Here is a 26,311-nt window from a genome sequence, read left to right as displayed (position 1 = left end):
TTCCTAACCAACCATAGCCTCTGTTACTAAATTAAATGCTGAGTCAAAGACCTGACTTGCTTAGAGTGTGGAAGTGAAAATAAGAAGTGCTGAATGACTCCTGGAAGCGAGTGCATGTGACCCGCCCGAGAGCTTGGGCCTTGATTTCAGTCAATAAGTACGAGAGTACCAATATGGCTTTTTTTCTTAAAGGTTTATTGGATTTAGTCTTGCTCTATTCCTCCTCTGTTTTATTGCTGACATCTTCTTGTTGCCTCCTATTTTCCAGGATTTCATGGTGAGCCATGGCATTATCCCAAATTGTCCTGAAATGATTCCACCAGATCCCTACATAGAAAACCGCAAAAGAAACCCTCCTCGGGATCATGTCACTCCTTCAGACTTTGACAAGCTGAAACAATTCTTGACCTATGACCGTAAGGTTAGTGCCCTGACCTTTGACCTTAAGGTCATTTACATTACTTTTGACGGAGAGGTTTGTGACCCATTGGCCTGGTTATAAGCCACAAGTCACTGGATTGGAAGTTAGTTACCAAACATAAAGCAGAGCACTGAACAGGTAAACAGAGAGTCCTTGGCTAGTTGTAAAATTCACTAGTTGTTTATTATGGATCTTACAAACAGCAATGGGATGAATGACCAGCCAATCTGTTTTTGGTAGTTTTATCTCATTGAAAATGTTAGTCACTAGCACTCATAATATATCATTTTGTTCAGCATCATGGTGATGCAGCTGACCAGATTGCACCATGTCTAACTGTCCAGGACAGATGATGGAGGGCCTCCACGGGGCTCCAGGCGACAAAAGATCCAGGTCAGCAGAATTCTTGCAGTGAAGAGGATGCAGGAAGATGGTATCCGAGGGGAAAGGTCTTTAGAGGGTGGGAGACTGGCAGAGGGGCTGGGGAGAGTGATTTGTAGTGTGGAATTCCAGAAAGAGGGGGCTCCAAGAGGAAGGGCTCCAGAGGGGGAGAGAATCAAGGGAGAGGGGCACTGTGGGTAGGATTCCAAGAGGAAGGGATTTCAAGGCTATGGAAACTAGAGCAGGGTTAGAAGACATTGAGGAACTAAATATGATAGCTAATAAATTTTTGATTTCTCTCCCTGGATGTGCTCTTTCAATAAGTCAATTCTTTCCTTGAGAAGGTTCTCAGATTTTATGCCTACTGGAATGACACAGACAATATGTTTGGCGAGTGTCGACGGTACGTTATTCATTATTACCTGGCTGATGGGACTGTGGAGGTTTCTGAAGTTTATGAAAAGAATGATGGACGAGATCCATTTCCTCTTCTGGTGGGGCGAAGGCGCTTTCCCAAGTCATTGAAAAATGTGACAGGTGAGACTGCCGAAATGATAGCACTCTCCTTATCTAAACACTGACACTCACTGGGGTACAGATCACACACACACCAAGCTCTTGTTGGGTTACAGCTCCCACACATTGAATCTCACTGGAGTACAGTTTCACTCACAGTGACTCTCACTGGGAAAGGGTTCCAAACATGCTGACACTCAATGGAATACAGGTCCCACATGCATTGATCCTCAGTGAGGCACAGGTTTCACATACACACACTGACTTTCACTGGATTATTGTTTACAGATATTCACTCTCTCCCTCACAATCAATTGCATATTCTCTCTCTCTCTCATACACAGTCATGTCCATATTCTCTATCTTCCTCTCTCTCACATACAAACTCTCATACGGTCACAGAGGTATATAGCATAGAAAAAGGTCCTTTGGCTCATCACATCTGCATTATTCTAAAGCAAACCATCCAACTATTCTAATCCCATTTTACAGAACCTGGCCCATAGCCTTGTATGCCTTTGCATCACAAAAGCACATCTAAATAGCTTCACCCTCTGGGTGAAAATATTTTTCTTCACATCCCCTTCCTTAAGTCCATGCCCCCTAGACATTGATCCCTGCACTGAGGGGAAAAGTTTCTTCTATGTCCCTCATAATTTTATACATCTCAGTCATGCGCCCTCAGACTCTTTTGGTTTTTTTTATTCATTCATGGAACATGGGTGTCTCTGTCTGGCCCACATGAATTGTCCATTCCTACAAGGAAAAAACCCGTCTATCCAATCTCTCTTCATAACTAAAATTTTCCAGCCCAGAATTAAGGTACTGACTGCAAGGTTCTTGAGCAAATTGACATCGGGAATAACAAGGCATTGGAGGTGTTGGCAGGCTTAAATGCAGACACATCTCCCCAAGTCCAGAAGATTTATGTTGCAGGCTTCTGTGGGAGGCAAGGGAGGAGATTGCAGGGGTTTTGACGTAAGTTTTTAATTCCTCTCTGGCCACAGGGGAGGTCATGATGTAGAGATGCTGGCGTTGGACTGGGGTAAACACAGTAAGAAGTCTCACAATACCAGGTTCGAGTCCAACCAGTTTATTTGATAGTAATCCCACAAGATTCCGGAAGCGGTGTTCCTTCGTCAGGTGTGTGGAACTATGATGGTGTGAGGCATAAATTGGCCATGACGGATTGGGAAACATTACTGAAAGGGAAGACAGTGGACTGCACTTAAAGAACGAATAAGTGAACTCCAGAAGTTGTTTATTCCTGTTTGGCGCAAGAATGGTAAGGAAATTGTGGCAAAATATTGCTTCCAAGGGAAATTTGAAATAGTATCAGATTCAAGGAAGAAGCATATAAATTGGCAAGAAAAAGCAATAGGCTTGAGAATTCAGCAAAGGAGGACCAAGAGATTGATTAAGAAGGAAAAAATGGAGTATGAAAGTAAACTGGCGGGGAACATAAAAACTGGCTGTAAAAGTTTCTATAGATATGCAAAGAGAAAAAGATTGACACAAACAAATGTAGGTCCCTCACAGTCAGAAAAAGGGAGAATTCATAACAGGGAATAAAGAAATGATTGAGGAATTAAATTTGTACTTTGCCTCAGTCTTCACAAAGGAAGACATGAATAATGTGCCAGAAGAACTGAGAGAAACGTTTCAATGAGGAGCTGAAGGAAATCAGCATTAGTGGAGAAATGGTTTTGATGAAATTAATGGGATTGAAGATGGATATTCTACCTCCTTGGACTTTGAAATAGTTCCAACAGATTGGAGGGTAGCTAATGTAAGCCCGCTATTCAAAAAGGGAGGTAGGGAGAACAGAGGGAACTACAGACCAGTGAACCTAACATTGCTACTGGGGAAGTTGCTAGAGTCTATTATCAAGGGTTTCATAACTTGGCATTTGCAAGGCAGTGGTATAACCAGACACAGTCAACATGGATTTACAAAAGGGAAATCATGCTTGATGAATCTATTGGAATTCTTTGAGGATGTAACTAGTAGAGTTGACCGAAGAGAACCAGTGGATGTGGTTTATTTAGACTTTCAGAAGACTTTCGACAAGATCACACATAACAGACTATTGTGTAAAGTTAAAGCACATGGGACTGCAGGTTAATGTCTTGAGATGGATAGAAAGCTGGTTAGCAGGTAGGGAGCAAAGAGTTGGCATAAATGGGTCTTTTTCTGATTGGCAGTCAGTGACTAGTGGGGTTTCGCAGGGATCTGTGGGTAGGACCCCAACTGTTCATGTTATTTGGAATGAGGTCTGGAAGAGGGAACTGAATATATTATCTCCAAATTTGCGGATGATACAAAGTTGAGTGGGAGGGTGAGCTGTGGAGAGGATGCAGAGATGCTTCAGTGTGATTTGGACAGGCTGAGTGTGTGGGCACTGCATGGCAGATGTAGTATAATGTGGATAAATGTGAAGTTATCCACTTTGCTAGCAATTATAGGAAGACAAATTATTACTTGAATGGGTGTAAGTTGAGAGAGGCAGATACTCAACAAGACCTTGGAGTCCTTGTGCGTCAGTTGCTGAAAGTAAGTGCTCGGGTACAGCAGGCAGTAAAGAAGGCAAATGTTGTGTTGGTCTTCATAGCAAGAGGACAGGATATTAAATTCAAAGGTCAGTCATGATCAAGATGAATGGCGGAGCAGGCTTGAAGGGCCGAATGGCCTACTCCTGCTTTCTATATTTCTTTGTGTCTGTGTGGGTTTCCTCCAAGAGTTCTGGTTTCCTCTCACACTCCAAAGATATGAAGGCTTGGTTGATTGGCCATCCTAAATTCCCCTTGGGAGGAATTGGGGGAATTAGCAGGGTAAATGTGGTTATGGGGGGAGATGTGGCCTGGGTAGGATTGTTGTTGGTGCAGACTCGATGGACTGAATGGCCTCCTTCTGCACTGTAGGGATTCTAAACTTAGTCTTGGCTAATAAAGGCAAGTATACCATTTGCCTTCTTAATCACTTTATCCACCCGTTCTGCTATCTTAAGGGAATGGTGTATATGCACACCAAGATCCCTCTGATCCTCAGTGCTTCCCAGGATCCTGCTGCTCATCATCTATTCCCTTGCCTTGTTTGTCCTGCTAAGGCTATCCTCCTCACTACCACTTATCAATTTTTGTAGCTACTGCAAACTTATTATTCAACTGTCATACGTTCCAGTCTAAATTATTTATATAAACCACAAACAGCAAGAGCCCCAACACTCATCCCTGAGGGACCCCACTGGACACAGTCAACCAGTCAGAAAGTGTGCGTGCGTGTGTGTGCGCGCGTGCAAGAGAGAGACAGGTGAATGAGTGTGTGTGTGTGTGTGAGAGAGTGAGAGAGACAAGTGAGTGTGTGCAAGAGAGTGAGAGACAGGTGAGTGACTGTGCGTGTGAAAGAGAGAGACAAAGTGAGTGTGTGTGAGAGAGAGACAGGGTGAGGGAATGTGTGTACAAGAGAGAGAAAAGGTGAGTGAGTGTGTGCATGAGAGAGAGAAAAGGTGAGTGAGTGTGTGCGTGAGAGGGAGACAGGTGACTGAGTGAGTGTCTGTGCAAGAAAGAGAGCGACTGTGTGTGAGAGGGAGACAGGGTGACTGAGTGTGTGAGAGAGAGACAGGGTGGGTGACTATGTGTGCAAGAGAGAGAGAGGGTGACTGAGCGAGTGTGTGCAAGAGAGACAGGGTGAGTGAGTGTGTGCACAAGGAGGAGACAGGGTGAGTCTCCCCCTCACGCGCGTGCACACTCATTGACCCTGTCTCCCTCTTGCGCACACTCACTCACTCTGTCTCTCTGTGTCGTGCCCACGCACTCACTCATCTTGTTTCCCTCCCTCGCACACTCACTCACCCTGTCTCCCTCTCGCATATCTACTCACTCACCCTGTTTCCCTCTCGTACAAACACTCACTCACCCCATTTCCCCCACGTGCACGCACACTCACCGTCTCTCTCTCTCTCTCGTGCGCTCTCTCTTGTGCGCTGTCTCGTGCGCTCTCTCTCTCGCGCGATCTCTCTCCCTCACGCAGCGCGCCTCTCTCTCCCTCACGCAGCGCGCCTCTCTCTCCCCCGCGCACCGCCTCTCTCTCCCCCGCGCACCGCCTCTCTCTCCCCTGCGCGCGCGCCTCCCTCTCCCCCGCGGGTGCCTCCCACTTCCTCTCTTGCGGGCGCCTCCCTAGTGCCCTCACCCTCTTCCCCCCCCGCGCGCGCCCTCGCCCTCTCCCCCCGCGCGCGCCCTCGCCCTCTCCCCCCGCGCGCGCCCTCGCCCTCTCCCCCCGCGCGCGCCCTCGCCCTCTCCCCCCGCGCGCGCCCTCGCCCTCTCCCCCCGCGCGCGCCCTCGCCCTCTCCCCCCGCGCGCGCCCTCGCCCTCTCCCCCCGCGCGCGCCCTCGCCCTCTCCCCCCGCGCGCGCCCTCGCCCTCTCCCCCCGCGCGCGCCCTCGCCCTCTCCCCCCGCGCGCGCCCTCGCCCTCTCCCCCCGCGCGCGCCCTCGCCCTCTCCCCCCGCGCGCGCCCTCGCCCTCTCCCCCCGCGCGCGCCCTCGCCCTCTCCCCCCGCGCGCGCCCTCGCCCTCTCCCCCCGCGCGCGCCCTCGCCCTCTCCCCCCGCGCGCGCCCTCGCCCTCTCCCCCCGCGCGCGCCCTCGCCCTCTCCCCCCGCGCGCGCCCTCGCCCTCTCCCCCCGCGCGCGCCCTCGCCCTCTCCCCCCGCGCGCGCCCTCGCCCTCTCCCCCCGCGCGCGCCCTCGCCCTCTCCCCCCGCGCGCGCCCTCGCCCTCTCCCCCCGCGCGCGCCCTCGCCCTCTCCCCCCGCGCGCGCCCTCGCCCTCTCCCCCCGCGCGCGCCCCTCGCCCTCTCCCCCCGCGCGCGCCCTCGCCCTCTCCCCCCGCGCGCGCCCTCGCCCTCTCCCCCCGCGCGCGCCCTCGCCCTCTCCCCCCGCGCGCGCCCTCGCCCTCTCCCCCCGCGCGCGCCCTCGCCCTCTCCCCCGCGCGCGCCCTCGCCCTCTCCCCCCGCGCGCGCCCTCGCCCTCTCCCCCCGCGCGCGCCCTCGCCCTCTCCCCCCGCGCGCGCCCTCGCCCTCTCCCCCCGCGCGCGCCCTCGCCCTCTCCCCCCGCGCGCGCCCTCGCCCTCTCCCCCCGCGCGCGCCCTCGCCCTCTCCCCCCGCGCGCGCCCTCGCCCTCTCCCCCCGCGCGCGCCCTCGCCCTCTCCCCCCGCGCGCGCCCTCGCCCTCTCCCCCCGCGCGCGCCCTCGCCCTCTCCCCCCGCGCGCGCCCTCGCCCTCTCCCCCCGCGCGCGCCCTCGCCCTCTCCCCCCGCGCGCGCCCTCGCCCTCTCCCCCCGCGCGCGCCCTCGCCCTCTCCCCCCGCGCGCGCCCTCGCCCTCTCCCCCCGCGCGCGCCCTCGCCCTCTCCCCCCGCGCGCGCCCTCGCCCTCTCCCCCCGCGCGCGCCCTCGCCCTCTCCCCCCGCGCGCGCCCTCGCCCTCTCCCCCCGCGCGCGCCCTCGCCCTCTCCCCCCGCGCGCGCCCTCGCCCTCTCCCCCCGCGCGCGCCCTCGCCCTCTCCCCCCGCGCGCGCCCTCGCCCTCTCCCCCCGCGCGCGCCCTCGCCCTCTCCCCCCGCGCGCGCCCTCGCCCTCTCCCCCCGCGCGCGCCCTCGCCCTCTCCCCCCGCGCGCGCCCTCGCCCTCTCCCCCCGCGCGCGCCCTCGCCCTCTCCCCCCGCGCGCGCCCTCGCCCTCTCCCCCCGCGCGCGCCCTCGCCCTCTCCCCCGCGCGCGCCCTCGCCCTCTCCCCCCGCGCGCGCCCTCGCCCTCTCCCCCCGCGCGCGCCCTCGCCCTCTCCCCCCGCGCGCGCCCTCGCCCTCTCCCCCCGCGCGCGCCCTCGCCCTCTCCCCCCGCGCGCGCCCTCGCCCTCTCCCCCCGCGCGCGCCCTCGCCCTCTCCCCCCGCGCGCGCCCTCGCCCTCTCCCCCCGCGCGCGCCCTCGCCCTCTCCCCCCGCGCGCGCCCTCGCCCTCTCCCCCCGCGCGCGCCCTCGCCCTCTCCCCCCGCGCGCGCCCTCGCCCTCTCCCCCCGCGCGCGCCCTCGCCCTCTCCCCCCGCGCGCGCCCTCGCCCTCTCCCCCCGCGCGCGCCCTCGCCCTCTCCCCCCGCGCGCGCCCTCGCCCTCTCCCCCCGCGCGCGCCCTCGCCCTCTCCCCCCGCGCGCGCCCTCGCCCTCTCCCCCCGCGCGCGCCCTCGCCCTCTCCCCCCGCGCGCGCCCTCGCCCTCTCCCCCCGCGCGCGCCCTCGCCCTCTCCCCCCGCGCGCGCCCTCGCCCTCTCCCCCCGCGCGCGCCCTCGCCCTCTCCCCCCGCGCGCGCCCTCGCCCTCTCCCCCCGCGCGCGCCCTCGCCCTCTCCCCCCGCGCGCGCCCTCGCCCTCTCCCCCCCCGCGCGCGCCCTCGCCCTCTCCCCCCCGCGCGCGCCCTCGCCCTCTCCCCCCCCGCGCGCGCCCCTCGCCCTCTCCCCCCGCGCGCGCGCCCTCGCCCTCTCCCCCGCGCGCGCGCCCTCGCCCTCTCCCCCGCGCGCGCGCCCTCGCCTCTCCCCCCGCGCGCGCGCCCTCGCCCTCTCCCCCCGCGCGCGCGCCCTCGCCCTCTCCCCCCGCGCGCGCGCCCTCGCCCTCTCCCCCCGCGCGCGCGCCCTCGCCCTCTCCCCCGCGCGCCGCGCGCCCTCGCCCTCTCCCCCCGCCCGCGCCCTCGCCCTCTCCCCCCGCGCGCGCGCCCTCGCCCTCTCCCCCCGCGCGCGCGCCCTCGCCCTCTCCCCCGCGCGCGCGCCCTCGCCCTCTCCCCCCGCGCGCGCGCCCTCGCCCTCTCCCCCCCGCGCGCGCCCTCGCCCTCTCCCCCCCGCGCGCGCCCTCGCCCTCTCCCCCCGCGCGCGCGCCCTCGCCCTCTCCCCCCGCGCGCGCGCCCTCGCCCTCTCCCCCCGCGCGCGCGCCCTCGCCCTCTCCCCCGCGCGCGCGCCTCGCCCTCTCCCCCGCGCGCGCGCCCTCGCCCTCTCCCCCGCGCGCGCGCCCTCGCCCTCTCCCCCCGCGCGCGCGCCCTCGCCCTCTCCCCCCGCGCGCGCGCCCTCGCCCTCTCCCCCCGCGCGCGCGCCCTCGCCCTCTCCCCCCGCGCGCGCGCCCTCGCCCTCTCCCCCGCGCGCGCGCGCCCTCGCCCTCTCCCCCGCGCGCGCGCCCTCGCCCTCTCCCCCGCGCGCGCGCCCTCGCCCTCTCCCCCGCGCGCGCGCCCTCGCCCTCTCCCCCCGCGCGCGCGCCCTCGCCCTCTCCCCCCGCGCGCGCGCCCTCGCCCTCTCCCCCCGCGCGCGCGCCCTCGCCCTCTCCCCCCGCGCGCGCGCCCTCGCCCTCTCCCCCCGCGCGCGCGCCCTCGCCCTCTCCCCCCGCGCGCGCGCCCTCGCCCTCTCCCCCGCGCGCGCGCCCTCGCCCTCTCCCCCCGCGCGCGCGCCCTCGCCCTCTCCCCCCGCGCGCGCGCCCTCGCCCTCTCCCCCCGCGCGCGCGCCCTCGCCCTCTCCCCCCGCGCGCGCGCCCTCGCCCTCTCCCCCGCGCGCGCGCCCTCGCCCTCTCCCCCCGTGCGCGCGCCCTCGCCCTCTCCCCCCCGCGCGCGCGCCCTCGCCCTCTCCCCCCCCGCGCGCGCCCTCGCCCTCTCCCCGTGCGCGCGCGCCCTCGCCCTCTCCCCGTGCGCGCGCGCCCTCGCCCTCGCCCTCTCCCCCGCGCGCGCGCGCCCTCGCCCTCTCCCCCCGCGCGCGCGCGCCCTCGCCCTCTCCCCCCCGCGCGCGCGCCCTCGCCCTCTTCCCCCCCCCCGCGCGCGCCCTCGCCCTCTCCCCCCCCCGCGCGCGCCTTCGCATTCTCCCCACCGCGCACGCTGTCATTCACTCTGTCTCTCTCTCTGCAGCAAACTTCCCCTCAATTTCAATGGAACTGTCTGACGATGAGGTGAAGGAATATTACGGTCCAAGGGATTTCATTGTTGGTCAGCCGGTCACTCTCCTTGGCCGTGAATTCTTCATCTACGACTGTGATGAGTTCACAAAGAATTACTATTACCAGAACATTAGAGGAGTTGAGCTTCAACCTGTTGATGTCATGAAGAAACCTGCCCCACCAGAGAAAAAGGTTTGTATTAGGGGGGAAGGACATCTCCATGCGGAGCCCACACGCCTTCCCTGCATCAACATGCGTCCCCTCTGGTACCCTCGCTCCCATGCCCCCTCCCCCTCTTCCCCCCCCCCACTCCCTCACCCCCCCAACCCCTCACCCACCCCCTCACCCACAGCCCAGGCGCATCAGCATAACTTCTCCCCAGTGCACCCAAAAAGATGCCAGAGTGTGGCAACTAGGAGATCCCACAGTAACCTCAACACAGCATCAATGCAAGTCCACTCGTGACACTAATAAATAAACTTAAAATTAAAGGTGGGAGAAAGGGGGGTTGGTCACAGGGTTAAGATTTCGGAGAAGAGATATGGGCAAATTCTGAGGAAGTCTTAATTGCCCAACAAGTGTATAACTGGAACTCAGTGCCTAAAAGGAATGCAGAAGTGGAAAAGATGAATGATTTTAGAAAGGAGATTGGATGAGCAGTTGAGGGAAATTAACTTTTAGTGCTCTCGGATAGATGGGAGGGTGGGGTGGGGGGCAAAATTGGATTAACTAGATTTCTCCACAGAGCACTTGCATGAATTCTGTGGGCTGAATGGCCTGCTAATGTATTGTGATGACTTAGCCAGAAGGAGGTAGTGATCCTCAGTCTCAATGCAATACTCCCACACCCTCCACCTACCCTTTTGATACCTTTAGTGTCTAGGAATCTATCTATTTCTCACTTTAGAACATTTACTGACTTGGCTTCCACAGCCTTCTGTGGTAGAGAATTCTACATGTTCACTACCCTCTGAATGAAGAGGTTTGTCCTCCTCTCAGTCCAAAATGGCCTATCCTGTTTCCTGAGCCATTACTCTTTGGTCTAGATTTCCCAGTCAAAGGAAACAACCTCCCTGCATTCAGCCTGCCCAGCCCTGTCAGAATTTTATACATTTCAATGAAATTCCCTGTCATTCTTCTAAATTCTGGTGAATACAGATCTAGTCAACCCAATCTCATACGACAATCCTATCATCCCAGAAATCAACCTGGTGAACTTTCACTGCACTCCCTCTATGGTAGGTATCTATTTTGTTAGATAAAGAGATTAAAACTGCACACAGTACTCCAGGTATGGTCTCATCAAGGCCCTGTGCAGCTGTAGTAAGACATCATTTCTCCTGTACTCAAATTCTCTTGCAATGAACACTTGACAAATTTATTGGAATTCTTTGAGGATGTAACCAGTAGAATAAACCAGGAGAACTAGTGGATGTGGTCTAGACTTTCAGCTCACTTTCAACAAGGTCTCACATAACTATGCAGACTCAATGTAAAGTTAAAGAACATGGGATTGCAGGTATTGCCTTGAGATGGATAAAAAGGTGGTCTGCAAATAGGAAACAAAAAGTTGGCATAAATAGGTCTTTTCTGATTGGCAGGCAGTGATTACCACAAGGATCTGTGCTAGGATCCCAGATTAATGATATATAATAAAGAAGATGGAAAAAAGTATGTCCAGGATGTCTGGGGTCCTTGATTATGCTGGCTGCTTTTCCAAAGCAGTGGCAAGTGCAAACAGAGGCAATGGATGGGAGGCTGGTTTGCGTGATGAACTGGGCTTTGTTCACGACCCTTTGTAGTTTCTTGTGGTCTTGGACAGAACAGGAGACATAAGAACATAAGAAATAGGAGCAGGAGTAGGCCATCTAGCCCTTCGAGCCTGCCCTGCCATTCATTATAATCATGGCTGATCTGAAGTGGATCAGTTCCACTTTCCCACTTTCTCCTCATAACCCTTAATTCCCTTGTCTATCGGAAACCTATCTACCCATGACTTAAATATATTCAGCGAGGTAGCCTCCACCTCTTCAACGGGCAGAGAATTCCAGAGATTCACCACCCTTTGAGTGAAGAAGTTCCTCCTCAACTCCAATCTAAACTGCAGCACCCCCCCCTTATCTTGAGGCTGTGCCCTCTAGTTCTGCTATCCTTTCTAAGCAGGAAGAATCTCTCTACCTCTACCCTATCCATCCCCTTCATTATCTTATACGTCGCTATAAGATCCCCCCCTCAGCCTTCTAAACTCCAACGAGTACAGACCCAGTCTATTTAGTCTCTCTTCATAGGCTAGCCCCCTCATCTCCGGTATCAGCCTAGTGAACCTCCTCTGCACTCCCTCCAAGGCCAAAGTTTCCTTGCGCAAGTGCGGCGACCAAAACTGCACACAGTACTCCAGCTGCGGCCTCACCAGTACCCTGTACAGTTGCAGCAAGACCTCCCTGCTTTTATATTCTACCCCCCTCGCTATAAAGGCCAACATTCCATTCGCCTTCTTGATCACCTGCTGCACCTGCAGACTGGGTTTTTGCAATTCGTGCACAAGGACCCCCAGGTCCCTCTACACCATAGCATGCTGCACCTTTTTGCCTTTTAAAAAATAATCCCTCCTACCATTATTTCTATCAAAGTGAATAACCTCACACTTGCTAAGTGTGCCATCATAGCATGCCAAGCTGTGATACAACCAGAAAGGATGCTTTCTATGGTGCCTCTGTAGAAGTTGGTGAGAGCTGTGACGGACATGCCATATTTCCTTAGTGTCCTGAGAAAGGGACCAGGACAGGTTGTTGGTGCTCTGTTCACCTAGAAATTTGAAGCTCTCAACCATTTCCACTTCTCCCCATTGATGTAGACAAGGGCATGTCCTCCACCACACTTCCTGAAGTCGATGACTATCTCCTTCGTTTTATTGACATTGAGGGAGAAAGGGTTGCACCAATTCACCAGATTCTCTATCTGTTTCCTGTACTTCCACCTCATCATTGTTTAAGATCTGACCCACTACAGTGGTGTCATCAGCAAACTTGAAAATCGAATTGGAGGGATATTTGGCCACACAGTCACAGGTTTATAAGAAGTATGGTAGCACAGTGGTTAGCATTGCTGCTTCACAGCTCTAGGGACCTGGATTTGATTCCTGGCTTGGGTCACTGTCTGTGTGGAGTTTGCACATTCTCCTTGTGTCTCCATGGGTTTCCTCCAGGTGCTCTGGTTTCCTCCCACAGTCCAAAGATGTGCGTATAAGGTCGATTGGCCATACTAAAGTTGCCCTTAGTGTCCTGAGATGCTTATTAGAGGGGTTAATGGGTAAATGTGTAGTGATATGGGGATACGGCCTGGATGGGATTGTGGTTGGTGCAGACTCGATGGGCCCAATGGCCTCTTTCTGCACTGTAGGGTTTCTATGAAGTATAGTAGGGGACTGAGAACACAACCCTGTGGGGCACCAGTGTTAAGGATGATTGTGGAGGAGGTGTGGTTGCCTATCCTTACTGATTGTGGTCTGTGGGTTCGGAAATTCAGGAACCAGTTTCAGAGAGAGGAGCTGAGTCCTAGGCCTAGGTTTTGCAGGAATAATGATATTAAAGGCTGAGCTGTAGTCAATAAATAGGAGTCTGACATAAGTGTCTTTGTTATTATCCAGGTGTTCCAAGGTTGAGTGTAGGGCCAGGGATATGGCATCTGTTGTGGAGCTGTTGAGGCGGTAAGCGAACTAGTGGCTGGGAGGCTGTAATTGATGCATTTTTTTATTATTCATTTGTGGTACATGGGCACCGCTGTGGGCCAGCATTGATTGCCCATCCCTCGTTGCTCTTGAGAAGGCAGTGGTGAGCTGCCTTCTTGAATCGCTTCGTGTCCATGTTCTGTGGGTTGACCCACAATGCCATTAGAGAGGGAATTCCAGGATTTTGACTCAACAACTGTGAAGGAATAGTGATATATTTCCAAGTCAGGAAGGTGAGTGGCTTGGAAGGGAACTTGCAGGTGGTGGTGTTCTTATCTATCTGCTGCCCTTGTCCTTCTAAATGAAAGTGGTCATGAGTTTGGAAGGTGCTGTCTAGGGATCTTTGGTGAATTGCTGCAGTGCATCTTGTAGACAGTACACACGACTGCTACTGAGCGTCGGTGGTAGAGGAATTGAATGTTTGTAGATGTGGTGCCAATCAAGCACGCTGCTTTGTCCTGGATGATGTCAAGCTTCTTGGGTGTTGTTGGAGCTGTACCCATCCAGGCAAGTAGGGAGTATTCCATCACACTCCTGATTTGTGCCTTGTAGATGGTGGATAGGTTTTGGGGAGTCAGGAGGTGAGTTACTCGCTGCAGTATTCCCAGCCTCTGATTTGCTCTTGTAGCCACTGTGTTTATGTGGTGAGCCCAGTTGAGTTTCTGGTCAATGGTAACCCCAAGGATGTTGACAGTGGGGGATTCAGTGATGGTTACACCAGTGAATGTTGAGGGGCGGTGGCTAGAGTGTTTCTTATTGGTGATGGTCATTGCCTGGCATTTGTGTGGTGCGAATGTTACTTGCCACTTGTCAGCCCAAGCCTGGATATTGTCCAGATCTCGTTGCATTTGAACATGGACTGGTTCAGTATGTGTTATTTATTCTTGACTTAGAGGTTGTTCAGGGAGAGAACAAAATGGTTTTATTCCTCGTCAACAAAATGATAATTTCACCAAGGCCAGTCTTCCATCACCAGGAGTACAACAGTCCAGGATGAAGCATTAGGTATTAACCTCCTGCTGCTCACTTCCCATTGGGAGCTCCACTCACCCATTAAGGGAATTTGTACTTCACAAAGCCCACGGGGAGATTTATTGACGATCCCTGTGCACTTTGTGCCCATCATAACACACTGCAAAGTCTCTCATTTCCTCTACCCTTCTTAAGATCCTCTCGTTTATTGTGCATTCCCTTGCTTTATTTGTCCACCAGAAATGAATTATCTCACATTTCTTTTAATTGAATTCTATTTGTCACCTTTCTACGCTCTCAACCAAACCATTGATATCATTCTGGAGACAACAATTATATTCTTCACTATCAGCTACATAAATAAATACCTGCCAGACTCTCACCAATCTGATACTTTCCTTTTGTTAATATCAATTTATTCAATAATATAACCAATCCTAGACCTCTCCCTCTGTGCTGCACCAATCCCAGGCCTCTCCCTCTGTGCTGCGCCAATCCCAGGCCTCTCCCTCTGTGCTGCGCCAATCCCAGGCCTCTCCCTCTGTGCTGCACCAATCCCAGGCCTCTCCCTCTGTGCTGCACCAATCCCAGGCCTCTCCCTCTGTGCTGCACCAATCCCAGGCCTCTCCCTCTGTGCTGCACCAATCCCAGGCCTCTCCCTCTGTGCTGCACCAATCCCAGGCCTCTCCCTCTGTGCTGCACCAATCCCAGGCCTCTCCCTCTGTGCTGCACCAATCCCAGGCCTCTCCCTCTGTGCTGCACCAATCCCAGGCCTCTCCCTCTGTGCTGCACCAATCCCAGGCCTCTCCCTCTGTGCTGCACCAATCCCAGGCCCCTCCCCCTGTGCTGCACCAATCCCAGGCCCCTCCCCCTGTGCTGCACCAATCCCAGGCCCCTCCCCCTGTGCTGCACCAATCCCAGGCCTCTCCCCCTGTGCTGCACCAATCCCAGGCCTCTCCCTCTGTGCTGCACCAATCCCAGGCCTCTCCTTTTTTCCTGTATTCAGTGGCTGCAATGTTGTAATGCTCTATTCCCATTGACTCTAGTGGATCCCTCCATACAATGGATTTGGTTCAGTTGAAGATTCGCTGGGGAACTGTCTGTCATTCATCCCGAAACCTCCAAAGAAAGATGTTCTCAAAATGCTGGAAAATGACAAAATCGTCCTGCGATATGAAGCTAAAATGGTAAGAAGGACAATCAGGAAGGGGAGGCGGTAGAGGAGGTGGGAACAGGAGTGAGTCCTGGATGAAGAGCTGCACAAGAGGACCAACACAGTAAGAAGTTTCACACACCAGGTTGAAGTCCAACAGGTTTATTTGGTAGCAAACACCACTAGCTTTCAGAGCGCTGCTCCTTCGTCAGGTGAGTGGCAAAGTGTTGTGGTGTTGTGTTGTGGTCAAACCTGGTGTCGTGAGACTTCTTACTGTGTTTACCCCAGTCCAGTGCCGGCATCTCCACATCAAGAGGGCTAACACAGGGCAAGAGGGAACATGGAGGAAGAGAAATGGAGACAGGAAGGAGAGGCCACAGAAGACGGGGCACAAGAGTAACTCGGGAGAGAGTAGGACCTATTAAGGATCAACAAGGTCATCTATATGCGGATCCACAAGAGATGGATGAGATCCTAAATGAATATTACTCATCAGTATTTACTGTTGAGAAAAGCATGGATGTTAGGGAACTTGGGAGAAATAAATAGTGATGGCTTGAGGAGTGTTTATGTAACAGAGAAGGAGGTGCTGGAAGTCTTAATGTGCATCAAGGTAGATAAACCCCCGGGACCCGATGAAGTGTATCCCAGGACATTGTGGGAGGCTAGGGAGAAAATTGCAAGTCCCTTAGCAGAGATATTTGTATCATCAGTAGTCATAAGAACATAAGAAATAGGAGCAGGAGTAGGCCATCTAGCCCTTCAAGCCTGCCCCGCCATTCAATAAGATCGTGGCTGATCTGAAGTGGATCAGTTCCACTTTCCCACCTGCTCCCCATAACCCTTAATTCCCTTGTCTATCAGAAATCTATCTACCCGTGACTTTAATATATTCAACGAGGTAGCCTCCACCACCTCAGAAGGCGTTTGACAAAGTACCTCATAAGAGGTTATTGCAGAAGGTCAGGGGACTTGGAGTTGGGGGTAGGGTGTTAGCGTGGATAGAGGATTGGTTGTCAAATAGGAGGCAGAGAGTGGGGGTCAACGGGTGCTGTTTGGATTGGCGGATGGTGACTAGTGGAGTGCCCCAGGGGTCGGTGCTGGGGCCTCAGCTTTTTACCATTTATATAGATGATCTGGAGGAGGGAACTGAGTGTAGGGTGTCGAAATTTGCGGATGACACCAAGATTGGGGGAACGGCAAATTGTGCGGAGGGTGTGGAGAGTCTGCAGAAGGATCTAGATAGGCTGGGCGAATGGGCCAGGAACTGGCAAATGGAATTTAATGTTGGCAAGTGTGAGGTGGTCCACTTTGGTAGGAAGAATGGTAGGAAGGACTATTACTTACGGGGCGAAAAACTGCAGCAGGCAACGGTGCAGAGGGACCTCGGGGTTCTTGTGCATGAGTCGCAAAAACCCAGCTTGCAGGTGCAGCAGGTGGTCAGGAAGGCGAATGGGATGCTGGCCTTCATAGCGAGGGGGATTGAATATAAAAGTAGGGAGGTCTTGCTGCAGCTGTATAGGGCATTGGTGAGGCCGCAGCTGGAGTACTGTGTGCAGTTTTGGGCGCCGCACCTGCGCAAAGATATTTTGGCCTTGGAGGGAGTGCAGAGGAGGTTTACTAGGCTGATACCGGAGTTGAGGGGGTTGAACTATGAGGAGAGGCCGAATAAACTAGGCTTGTACTCGTTGGAGTTTAGAAGAATGAGGGGAGATCTCATTGAGACGTATAAGATGATGAATGGGATGGATAGGATAGAGGTGGAGAGACTCTTCCCACTGAAAAAAGACAGTAGGACTAGGGGGCGCAGCCTCAAGATAAAGGGGGGGCGTTTTAGAACGGAGTTGAGGAGGAACTTCTTCACTCAAAGGGTGGTGAATCTCTGGAATTCTCTACCCGTTGAAGTGGTGGAGGCTGCCTCGCTAAATATTTTCAAGAAGCGGGTTGATGGGTTTTTGATAAGAGAGGGGATTAAGGGTTATGGGGAGAGGGCGGGAAAGTGGAACTGAGCCACGACAGATCAGCCATGATCTTATTGAATGGCGGGGCAGGCTCGAAGGGCCAGATGGCCTACTCCTGCTCCTATTTCTTATGTTCTTATGTACCTCAACGGGCAGAGAATTCCAGAGATTCACCACCCTTTGAGTGAAGAAGTGCCTCCTCAACTCTGTTCTAAACTGCCCCCCACTTATTTTGAGGCTGTGCCCTCTAGTTATGGTTTCCTTTCTAAGCGGAAAGAATCTCCCTACCTCTACCCTATCTAGCGTCTTCATTATCTTGTAAGTCTCAATAAGATCCTCCCTCAGCCTTCTAAACTCCAATGAGTACAGGCCCAGTCTATTTAATCTGTCCTCATAAGCTAACCCCATCATTTCCGTTATCAGCCTGGTGAACCTTCTCTGTACTCCCTCCAAGGCCAATAGATCCTTTCGCAAATAAGGGGACCAAAACTGCACACAGTACTCCAGTTGCAGCCTCACCAGTGCCTTGTACAGTTGCAGCAACATCTCCCTGCTTTTATATTCTATCCCCCTCGTGATAAAGGCCAACATTCCCTTTGCCTTCTTGATCACCTGCTGCACTTAACAGTCTGAGTTTTTGCGATTCGTGCACAAGGACCCCCACGTCCCTCTGCACAGTAGCATGCTGCAGCTTTTCACCATTTAAATAATATTCCTTCTTACTATTATTTCTACCAAAGTGGATAACCTCACATTTGCTAACGTTATACTCCATCTGCCAAGTCCTTGCCCACTCACTCAGCCTATCCAGATCTCTCGGTTCGGACCTATTCAGATGGAATGGTCTTTGTCTGAACTGTGCTGGGACCAGAGTCCTGGCGAATCGTATAACTAGGACTATAGATAGGGCTTTAAACTAATTAGGAGGGGGGAGGGTGCAGGGGTAGGAGAAATTATAATGTCTAAAGTAAAAGCGCGGGAAAATGTTGAGGATGTCCCAATAATAAAGGGAGTAGGGGGCATGAGAAAGGTTGGTAGCATTCCTTCAAATAGGGTACAGATAAAGGCTGGGAAAAAGATACTTTACCTGAATGCACGAAGCATTTGGAACAAAATGAATGAGCTGGTGGTGCAGATCAGCACAAATGGGTATGATCTGGTGGCCATTATGGAAACGTGGTTGCAGGGTGACAGGGACTGGGAGCTGAATGTCCAGGGGTATCAAGTGTTTAGGAAGGATAGACGGGAGGAAAAAGAGGAGGGTGGGGGTGGGGGGTGGTGGTAGCTCTGCTGATTAAGGATAATATCAGGGCAGTAGTAAGGGAAGATATAGGCTCCAAACAGCAGAACGTGGAATCATTGTGGGTGGAGATAACGAACTGTAAGGGGAGGAAGACACTGGTGGGTGTGGTCTATAGGCCCCCAAATAATAACTTGGAGGTGGGGCGAGCTATAAACAAGCAAATAAATGATGCGTGCAGAAATGGAACGGCGATAATTATGGGGGATTTCAATCTGCATATTGATTGGTTGACCCAAGTCAGACGCGGTGGGCTTGAGGAAGAGTTCTTGGAATGCTGTAGGGATAGTTTCCTTGAACAGTGTATGACGGAACCAACGAGGGAGCGAGCTATCTTAGATCTGGTGTTGTGTAACGAGGCAGGAGGAATTAGGGATCTAGTTGTGAGGGATCCTCTTGGGACTAGCGATCATTGTATGGTGGAGTTTTTGACGCAGATGGAGGATGAGAAAGTAAGGTCCCGAACCTGTGTCCTCTGTTTGAACAGAGGGGAGTATGATAGGATGAGAGAGGAATTGGCAAATGTAGATTGGAGGCGCAGATTGGTCGGTAGGACGACTGAAGAACAGTGGAGGATCTTTAAGGAGATCTTTATCGGTGCTCAGCAGAAATATATTCCAATGGTAAAGAAGGAATGTAGGAAAAGGGATAATCAGCCGTGGTTACCGAAGGAAATAAAGGAGGGTATTAAATTAAAAGCTGATGTGTTTAGAGTGGCTAAAAGTAGTGGGCAAGCAGAAGATTGGGAGAGGTTTAAAAATCAACAAAGAATGACTAAGAAGTTGATAAAGGAAGGATAGACTATGAAGCTAAACTAGCACTGAATATAAAAAAGGACAGTAAGAGTTTTTACAAATATATAAAGAGGAGGAGGCTGGCTAGAGTGAATGTTGAACCCTTAGAGAATGAGATCGGGGATTTAGTGGTGGGAGGACGCGAATAGTTTGCCGGATATTAAAGATAGAAGGATGGTAAGAGTTGAGGGCCTGAGTGCGATTACTGTCACTAGAGAGGTAGTGCTTAGAACATTACAGTGCAGAACAGGCCCTTCGGCCCACGATGTTGCGCCGACCAGCTTTTAAAAAAAACAACACTAACCCACTAATCTAAACCAATCCCATTTCGTCCATAAACCTATCCACAGATCTCTTAAACGCCCCCAAACTAGGACTAGCGGGACTGATGGTGGACAAGTCCCCAGGACCTGATGGAATGCATCCCAGGGTTCTGAAGGAAATGGCAGAGGTGATAGTAGATGCCTTAGTGACTATTTACCAAACTTCGCTGGACTCCGGGGAAGTGCCGGAAGATTGGAAAACAGCTAATGTTACGCTGCTGTTTAAACAAGGTAGCAGGCAAAAGGCAGGGAATTATAGGCCAGTTAGTTTAACGTCTGTAGTTGGAAAAATGCTTGAATCTGTCATCAAAGAAGAAATAGCGAGGCACCTGGAAAGGAATGGTTTGATAGAGCAGACGCAGCACGGATTCGTTAAGGGGAAGTCGTGTTTGACGAATTTATTGGATTTCTATGAGGATGTGACTAGTGCGGTAGACAGAGGGGAACCGGTGGATGTGGTGTTTCTTGATTTTCAAAAGGCGTTTGATAAGGTGCCGCACAAAAGGTTGCTTCAGAAGGTTAGGGGGCATGGAGTTGGGAGTAAGGTGTTAGCGTGGATAGAGGATTGGTTGTCTAATAGGAGGCAGAGAGTTGGTATCAATGGGTGCTATTCTGATTGACGGTTGGTGACTAGTGGAGTGCCGCAAGGATCGGTGCTGGGGCCTCAGCTATTTACCATTTATATAGATGATCTGGAGGAGGGGGCTGAGTGTAGGGTAACAAAATTTGCTGAAGACACAAAGATGAGTGGAAAAGCAAATTGTGCGGGGGTTGTGGAAAGTCTGCAGAGGGATCTGGATAGGCTGAGTGAGTGGGTGAGGACCTGGCAGATGGAGTACAATGTTAGCAAGTGTGAGGTTATCCACTTTGGCAGAAATAATAGTGGGAGGGATTACTATTTAAAGGGCGAAAAGCTGCAGCATGCTACGGTGCAGAGGGACCTGGGGGTCCTTGTGCATGAGTCGCAAAAACCCAGTCTGCAGGCGATCAAGAAGACGAGTAGGATGCTGGCCTTTATAACGAGGGGGATAGAATATAAAAGCAGGGAGGTCTTGCTGCAACTGTACAGGGCACTGGTGAGGCCGCAGTTGGAGTACTGTGTGCAATTTTGGTCGCCGCACTTGCGCAAGGATATTTTGGCCTTGGAGGGAGTGCAGAGGAGGTTCGCTAGGCTGATACCAGAGATGAGGGGGTTAGACTATGAAGAGAGACTAAATAGACTGGGTCTGTACTCGTTGGAGTTTAGAAGGATGAGGAGGCATCTTATACAGACGTATAAGGTAGTGAAAGGGATGGATAGGGTAGAGGTAGAGAGATTCTTCCTGCACAGAAAGGACAGCAGGACTAGAGGGCACAGCCTCAAGATAAGGGGGGGGGGGGTCACAGTTTAGAACGGAGTTGAGGATGAACTTCTTCACTCAAAGGGTGGTGAATCTCTGGAATTCTCTGCCCGTTGAAGTGGTGGAGACTACCTCGCTAAATATATTTAAGACACGGGTAGATAGGTTTTTGACAGACAAGGGAATTAAGGGTTATAGGGAGAAAGCGGGAAAGTGGAACTGAGCCACTTCAGATCAGCCATGATCTTATTGAATGGCGGGATAGGCTCGAAGGGCTAGATGGCCTACTCCTGCTCCTATTTCTTATGTTCTTATGTTCTCTGCAGACTTTCCGCGTCCTCCACGCAATTTGCTTTTCCACTCATCATTGTGTCATCAGCAAATTTTGTTACCCTACACTCAGCCTCCTCCTCCAGATCGTCTATGTATATGTTAAACAGTTGAGGCCCCAGCACCGATCCCTGCGCCACGCCACTAGTCACCAACTGCCAACCAGAAAAGCACCCATTTATTCCAACTCTCTGCTTCCTGTTAAATAGCCAATCCTGAATCCACGCTAACACTTTATCCCCAACTCTGTGTACCCTAACCTTCTGCAGCAACCTTTTGTGAGGCACCTTGTCGAACGCCTTCTGGAAATCTAAAAACACCACATCCGCCGGTTCCCCTCTGTCTGCCGCACTAGTCACATCTTCATAAAAATCCAGTAAATTCGTTAAACACAACTTCCCCTTCACAAATCCGTGCTGCGTCTGCTTGGTCGAACTGTTCTTTTCTAGGTGCTATTTCTCCTTTAATGATGGATTCTAGCATTTTTCCTACTACGGACATTAAGCTAACCGGCCTGTAGTTACCCGCCTTTTGTCTGCTACTTTTTTTAAACAGTAGCTGTTTTCCAATCCGCTGGCACTTCCCTAGAGTCCAGCAAATTTTGATAAATAATTACTAACGCATCTGCTATCACTTCGGCCATTTCTTTCACAATGCTGGGATGCATTCCATCCAGTCCCGGGGACTTGTCTACCTTCAGTCCCGTTAGTCTACCAAGCACTACCTCTCTAGTAACAGTAATTGTATTCAGGACCTCATCTCCTACCAACCCTCTATCTTTAATATTCGGTAAGCTATTTGTGTCCTCCTCTGTGAAGACCGACACAAAAAACTTACTTAAAGTCTCGGCCATTTCCTTGTTTCTTACCGCTAAATCCCCCCTCTCGTCCTCCAAGGGTCCAACATTCACTCTAGCTCGTCTCTTCTTCTTTATATATTTGTAAAAACTTTTACTATCATGTTTTATATTTAGAGCTAGTTTAGTTTCATACTCTATCTTTCCTTTCTTTATCGCTTTCTTAGTCATTCTTTGTTGTTTTTTAAATCTTTCCCAATCTTCTCATTCCCCATTATTTTTAGTCGCTCTGTACGCATCGGTTTTTAATTTAATACTCTCCTTTACTTCCTTCGATATCCACGGCTGGTTATCCCTTTTCTTACAGTCCTTCTTTTAACACCGGAATATATTTTTGCTGAGTACCGAAAAAGATCTCCTTAAAAATCCTCCACTGTTCCTCAGCTGTCCTATCAACCAATCTGTGCCCCCAGTCTACATTCGCCAATTCCGCCCTCATCTTATCATATTCCCCTCTGTTCAAGCAGAGGACACTGGTTTGGGACCCTACTTTCTCATCCTCCATCTGCATCAGAAATTCAACCATATTGTGATCAATCGTCCCAAGAGGACCCCTAATTCTACCTGCCTCATTACACAGTACCAGATCTCGCTCCCTCGTAGGTTCTGTTACATACTGTTCAAGGAAACTATCCCGACAGCATTCCAAGAACTCTTCCTCAAGCCCACTGTGTCCAACTTGAGTCAACCAATCAATATGCAGGTTAAAATCCCCCATAATTATTGCTGTTCCGTTTTTGCACGCATCAATTATTTGCTTGTTTAGAGCCCGCCCCACCTCCAAGTTATTATTTGGGGGCCTATAGACCACACCCACCAGTGACTTTCTCCCCTTACTATTCCTTATCTCCACCCACAACGATTCCATGTTTTGCTTTTTGGACCCTATATCTTCTCTTAATACTGCCCTGATATTATCCTTTATTAACAGAGCTACCCCACCTCCTTTTTCTTCCTGTCTATCCTTCCTATATGTCTGATACCCCTGGATATTCAGTTCCCAGTCCTGGTCACCCTGCAACCACGTTTCCGTAATGGCCACTAGATCATCCCCATTTGTGCTGATTTGTGCCATCAACTCATTCACTTTGTTTTGAATGCTTCGTGCATTCAGGTAAAGTGTCTTTATGCCAGCCTTTATCTGGACCCGATTTGTAGAAACCTCTCCCGTGCCCCCTACTCCTTTAATTAGTGGAACGTCCTCAACATTAACCTGCACTCATACCCTCTCCTTTACTTTAGTTTTTGTAATTCCCCCTACCCCTGTACCCTCCCCCCCACAAATTAGTTTAAAGCCCTATCTACAGCCCTGTTATATGATTCGCCAGGACCCTGGTCCCACCACGATTCAGATGAAGACCATCCCATCTGTCCCAATACTGGTGCCAATGCCCCATGAATTTGAACTCATTCCTCCCACACCAATCCTTGAGCCACGCATTCACCTCCTTAACCCTATTGACCCTGCGCCAATTTGCACGTGGTTCAGGTAATAATCCAGAGATTACCACCTTGTTGGTTCTGCTTTTTAAATTGGCTCCTATCTTTTCATACTCCCTAAGGATTACAGAAGAATTATAGAACAGAGACCTAGGGGTACATTTCATAGCTCCTTGAAAGTGGAGTCACAGGAGAGGTGCCTGAAGATTGGAGGGTGGCAAATGTTGTGCCTTTGTTTAAAAAGGCTGCAGGGAAAAGCCCAGGAACTATAGGCTGGTGAGGCTCAGATCTGTGGTGGGTAAGTTGTTGGAAGATGTTTTGAGAGATAGGATCTACATGCATTTAGAGATGCAAGTACTGATTAGGAACAGTCAACATGGCTTTGTGAGTGAAAAAACATGTCTTTCAAATTTGATTGAATTTTTTGAAGGGTAACCAAGAAGGTGGATGAGGGCAGTGCAGTTGAAATTGTCTACATGGACTTTAGCAAGGCCTTTGACAAGGTACCGCATAGTAGGTTGTTGCATAAGGTTAAATCTCACAGGATCCAGGTGAGATAGTCAAATGGATACAAAATAGGCTTGATGACAGAAACCAGAGGGTGGTTGTAGAGGGTTGCTTTTCAAACTGGAGGCCTGTGACCAGTGGTGTGCCTCAGGGATTGGTGCTGGGTCCACTGCTATTTGTCATTTATATTAATGATTTGGACGAGAATGTAGGAGGTAAGTTTGCAGATGACACCAAGATTGGTGGCATAGTGGACAGTGAAGAAGGTTATCTCGGATTGCAACGGGATCTTGATCAATTGGGCCAGTGGGCTGACGAATGGCTGTTAGAGTTTAATTTAGATGAATGCGAGGTGATACATTTTGGTAGATTGAACCAGGGCAGGACTTACTCAGTTAATGGTAGGGCGTTGGGAAGAATTACAGAACAGAGATCTAGGGGTACATTTCATAGCTCCTTGAAAGTGGAGTCACAGTGGTGAAGAAGGCATTCAGCATGCTTAGTTTCATTGGTCAGAACATTGAATGTCGGAGTTGGGACGTCTTGTTGAAGTTGTACAAGACATTGGCAAAGCCACAGATGGAATACTGTGCACAGTTCTGGTCACCCTATTAGGAAAGGATATTATTAAACTAGAAAAGATTTACTAGGATGCTACTGGGATTTGATGGTTTGACTTATAAGGAGAGGCTGGTTAGACTGGGACTTTTTTTTTCTGGAGCGTAGGAGGCTGAGGGGTGATCTTATCAAGGTCTATGAAACAATAAGGGGCACAGATCAGCTAGATAGTCAATATCTTTTCTCAAAGGTCGGGGAGTCTAAAACTAGAAGGCATAGGTGTAAGGTGAGAGGGGAGAACTACAAAAGTATCCAGAGGAGCAATTTTTTCACACAGAGTGGTGAGTGTCTGGAACAAGCTGCCAGAGGTAGTAGTAGAGGTGGGTACAATTCTGTCTTTTAAAAAGCATTTACACAGTTACATGGGTAAGGTGGGTATAGAAGAATATGGGCCAAATGCAGGCAATTGGGACTAGCTAAGGGCTTTAAAACAAAAAAGGCAGCATGGACAAATTGGGCTGAAGGGCCTGTTTCCATGCTGTAAACCTCTATGATTCTGTGAGCGAGGAGACAGTTTGGGGGCACAGAAGAGACAGCCACAGGGAAGATGAGTGCAGGGGAATGGACATGACGAGAGGGATATAGTGGAGGATTAGGTTGGGAAATCAGGTGAAATGGCCTTACTTATCTCAGTTGAACGCTAGGTCCTGTTATGAAGTCATTGCTGTCTCTTGGCTGTAGGAATCCAGGAACCCTGATGACTGGAATCGGCGGTTTATCGTCAGTTTCTATGTGGCTACTGATGAAATCAGCATCTTCGAACCTCCACTTCGCAACTCTGGGAGAATAGGAGGGAAGGTTTTGTCAAAGATAAGGATTCCCAAACCAGGAAGCAATGTAGAAAGCCCAGAATTTTACACAGCTAAGGATCTCGCCATCTGTTCAGTTTTAGAAGGTATGATCAAACATGAGAATAATTCTCAAAACAAGTCAGTGTGACCCAGAATGTCCAGCAAATCCTGATCTGTGGACTGGAGGGTGTTGTCCGGAACCAGAGACAAACTGGAATCAGCATCCACACCGCCATAATTCTCTCTCTAAATATGATGGCCCTTCTCTCTCTCTGGACATTTTGACTTTTCGCTCTCATTATCTGTCCCTGGACTTGGTGACCATTTTCTCTCTCTCTCTGGACATGCTCACCATTCTCTCTCTCTGAATACAGTGAATTTCTGTCTGTCTCTCTCTCTCTCACTTTCTCTCCCCTTTTTCTGGACACGATAATAAGAACATAAGAAATAGGAGCAGGAGTCGGCCATCTAACCCCTCGAGCCTGCCACGCCATTCAATAAGATCATGGCTGATCTGATAGTGGTTCAGTTCCACTTACCCGCCTGTTCCCCATAATCCTTAATTCCCTTATTGATCAGAAATCTATCTACCTGTGACTTAAACACATTTAACGAGGTAGCCTCTGCTGCTTCAATGGGCAGAGAATTCCAAAGATTCACCACCCTCTGAGAGAAGACGTTCCTCCTCAACTCTGTTCTAAATTGACTCCCCTGTATTTTGAGGCTATGCCGACTAGTTCTTGTTTCCATTCTAAGTGGAAATAATCTTGCTGCTTCCATCCTGTCTAGCCCCTTCATTATCTTATATGTCTTTATAAGATCTCCCCTCAACCTTCTAAACTCCAATGAGTACAGGCCCAGTTTACTCAATCTCTCCTCATAAGCTAACCCGTCATTCTCCGGAATCAACCTGGTGAACCTTCTCTGTACTCCCTCCAAAGCTAATATATCCTT

At 52.0% G+C, this 26,311-nt stretch overlaps 1 protein-coding gene across 1 annotated transcript in view; it reads left to right on the top strand.

Annotated features, from left to right (window-relative positions):
• Positions 1-26,311, top strand: part of efhc1 (EF-hand domain (C-terminal) containing 1) — a gene marked incomplete at its 5' end in the record, with an annotated part of 44,090 nt that overhangs the window by 1,472 nt on the left and 16,307 nt on the right. The window contains 5 exons of the mRNA XM_080184206.1: positions 269-421; positions 1,147-1,339; positions 9,217-9,437; positions 14,991-15,131; positions 25,248-25,461. Of these exons, the coding sequence (XP_080040332.1) occupies positions 269-421; positions 1,147-1,339; positions 9,217-9,437; positions 14,991-15,131; positions 25,248-25,461 (922 nt within the window). The remainder of the gene's footprint in view (positions 1-268; positions 422-1,146; positions 1,340-9,216; positions 9,438-14,990; positions 15,132-25,247; positions 25,462-26,311) is intronic.

The sequence above is a fragment of the Carcharhinus amblyrhynchos genome, unplaced genomic scaffold (genome assembly GCF_965287045.1).
Source record: "Carcharhinus amblyrhynchos unplaced genomic scaffold, sCarAmb.v2.hapA scaffold_610, whole genome shotgun sequence".
NCBI classification, from domain to species: Eukaryota; Metazoa; Chordata; class Chondrichthyes; order Carcharhiniformes; family Carcharhinidae; genus Carcharhinus; species Carcharhinus amblyrhynchos.
This window is presented reverse-complemented; position numbering and strand designations above follow the sequence as displayed.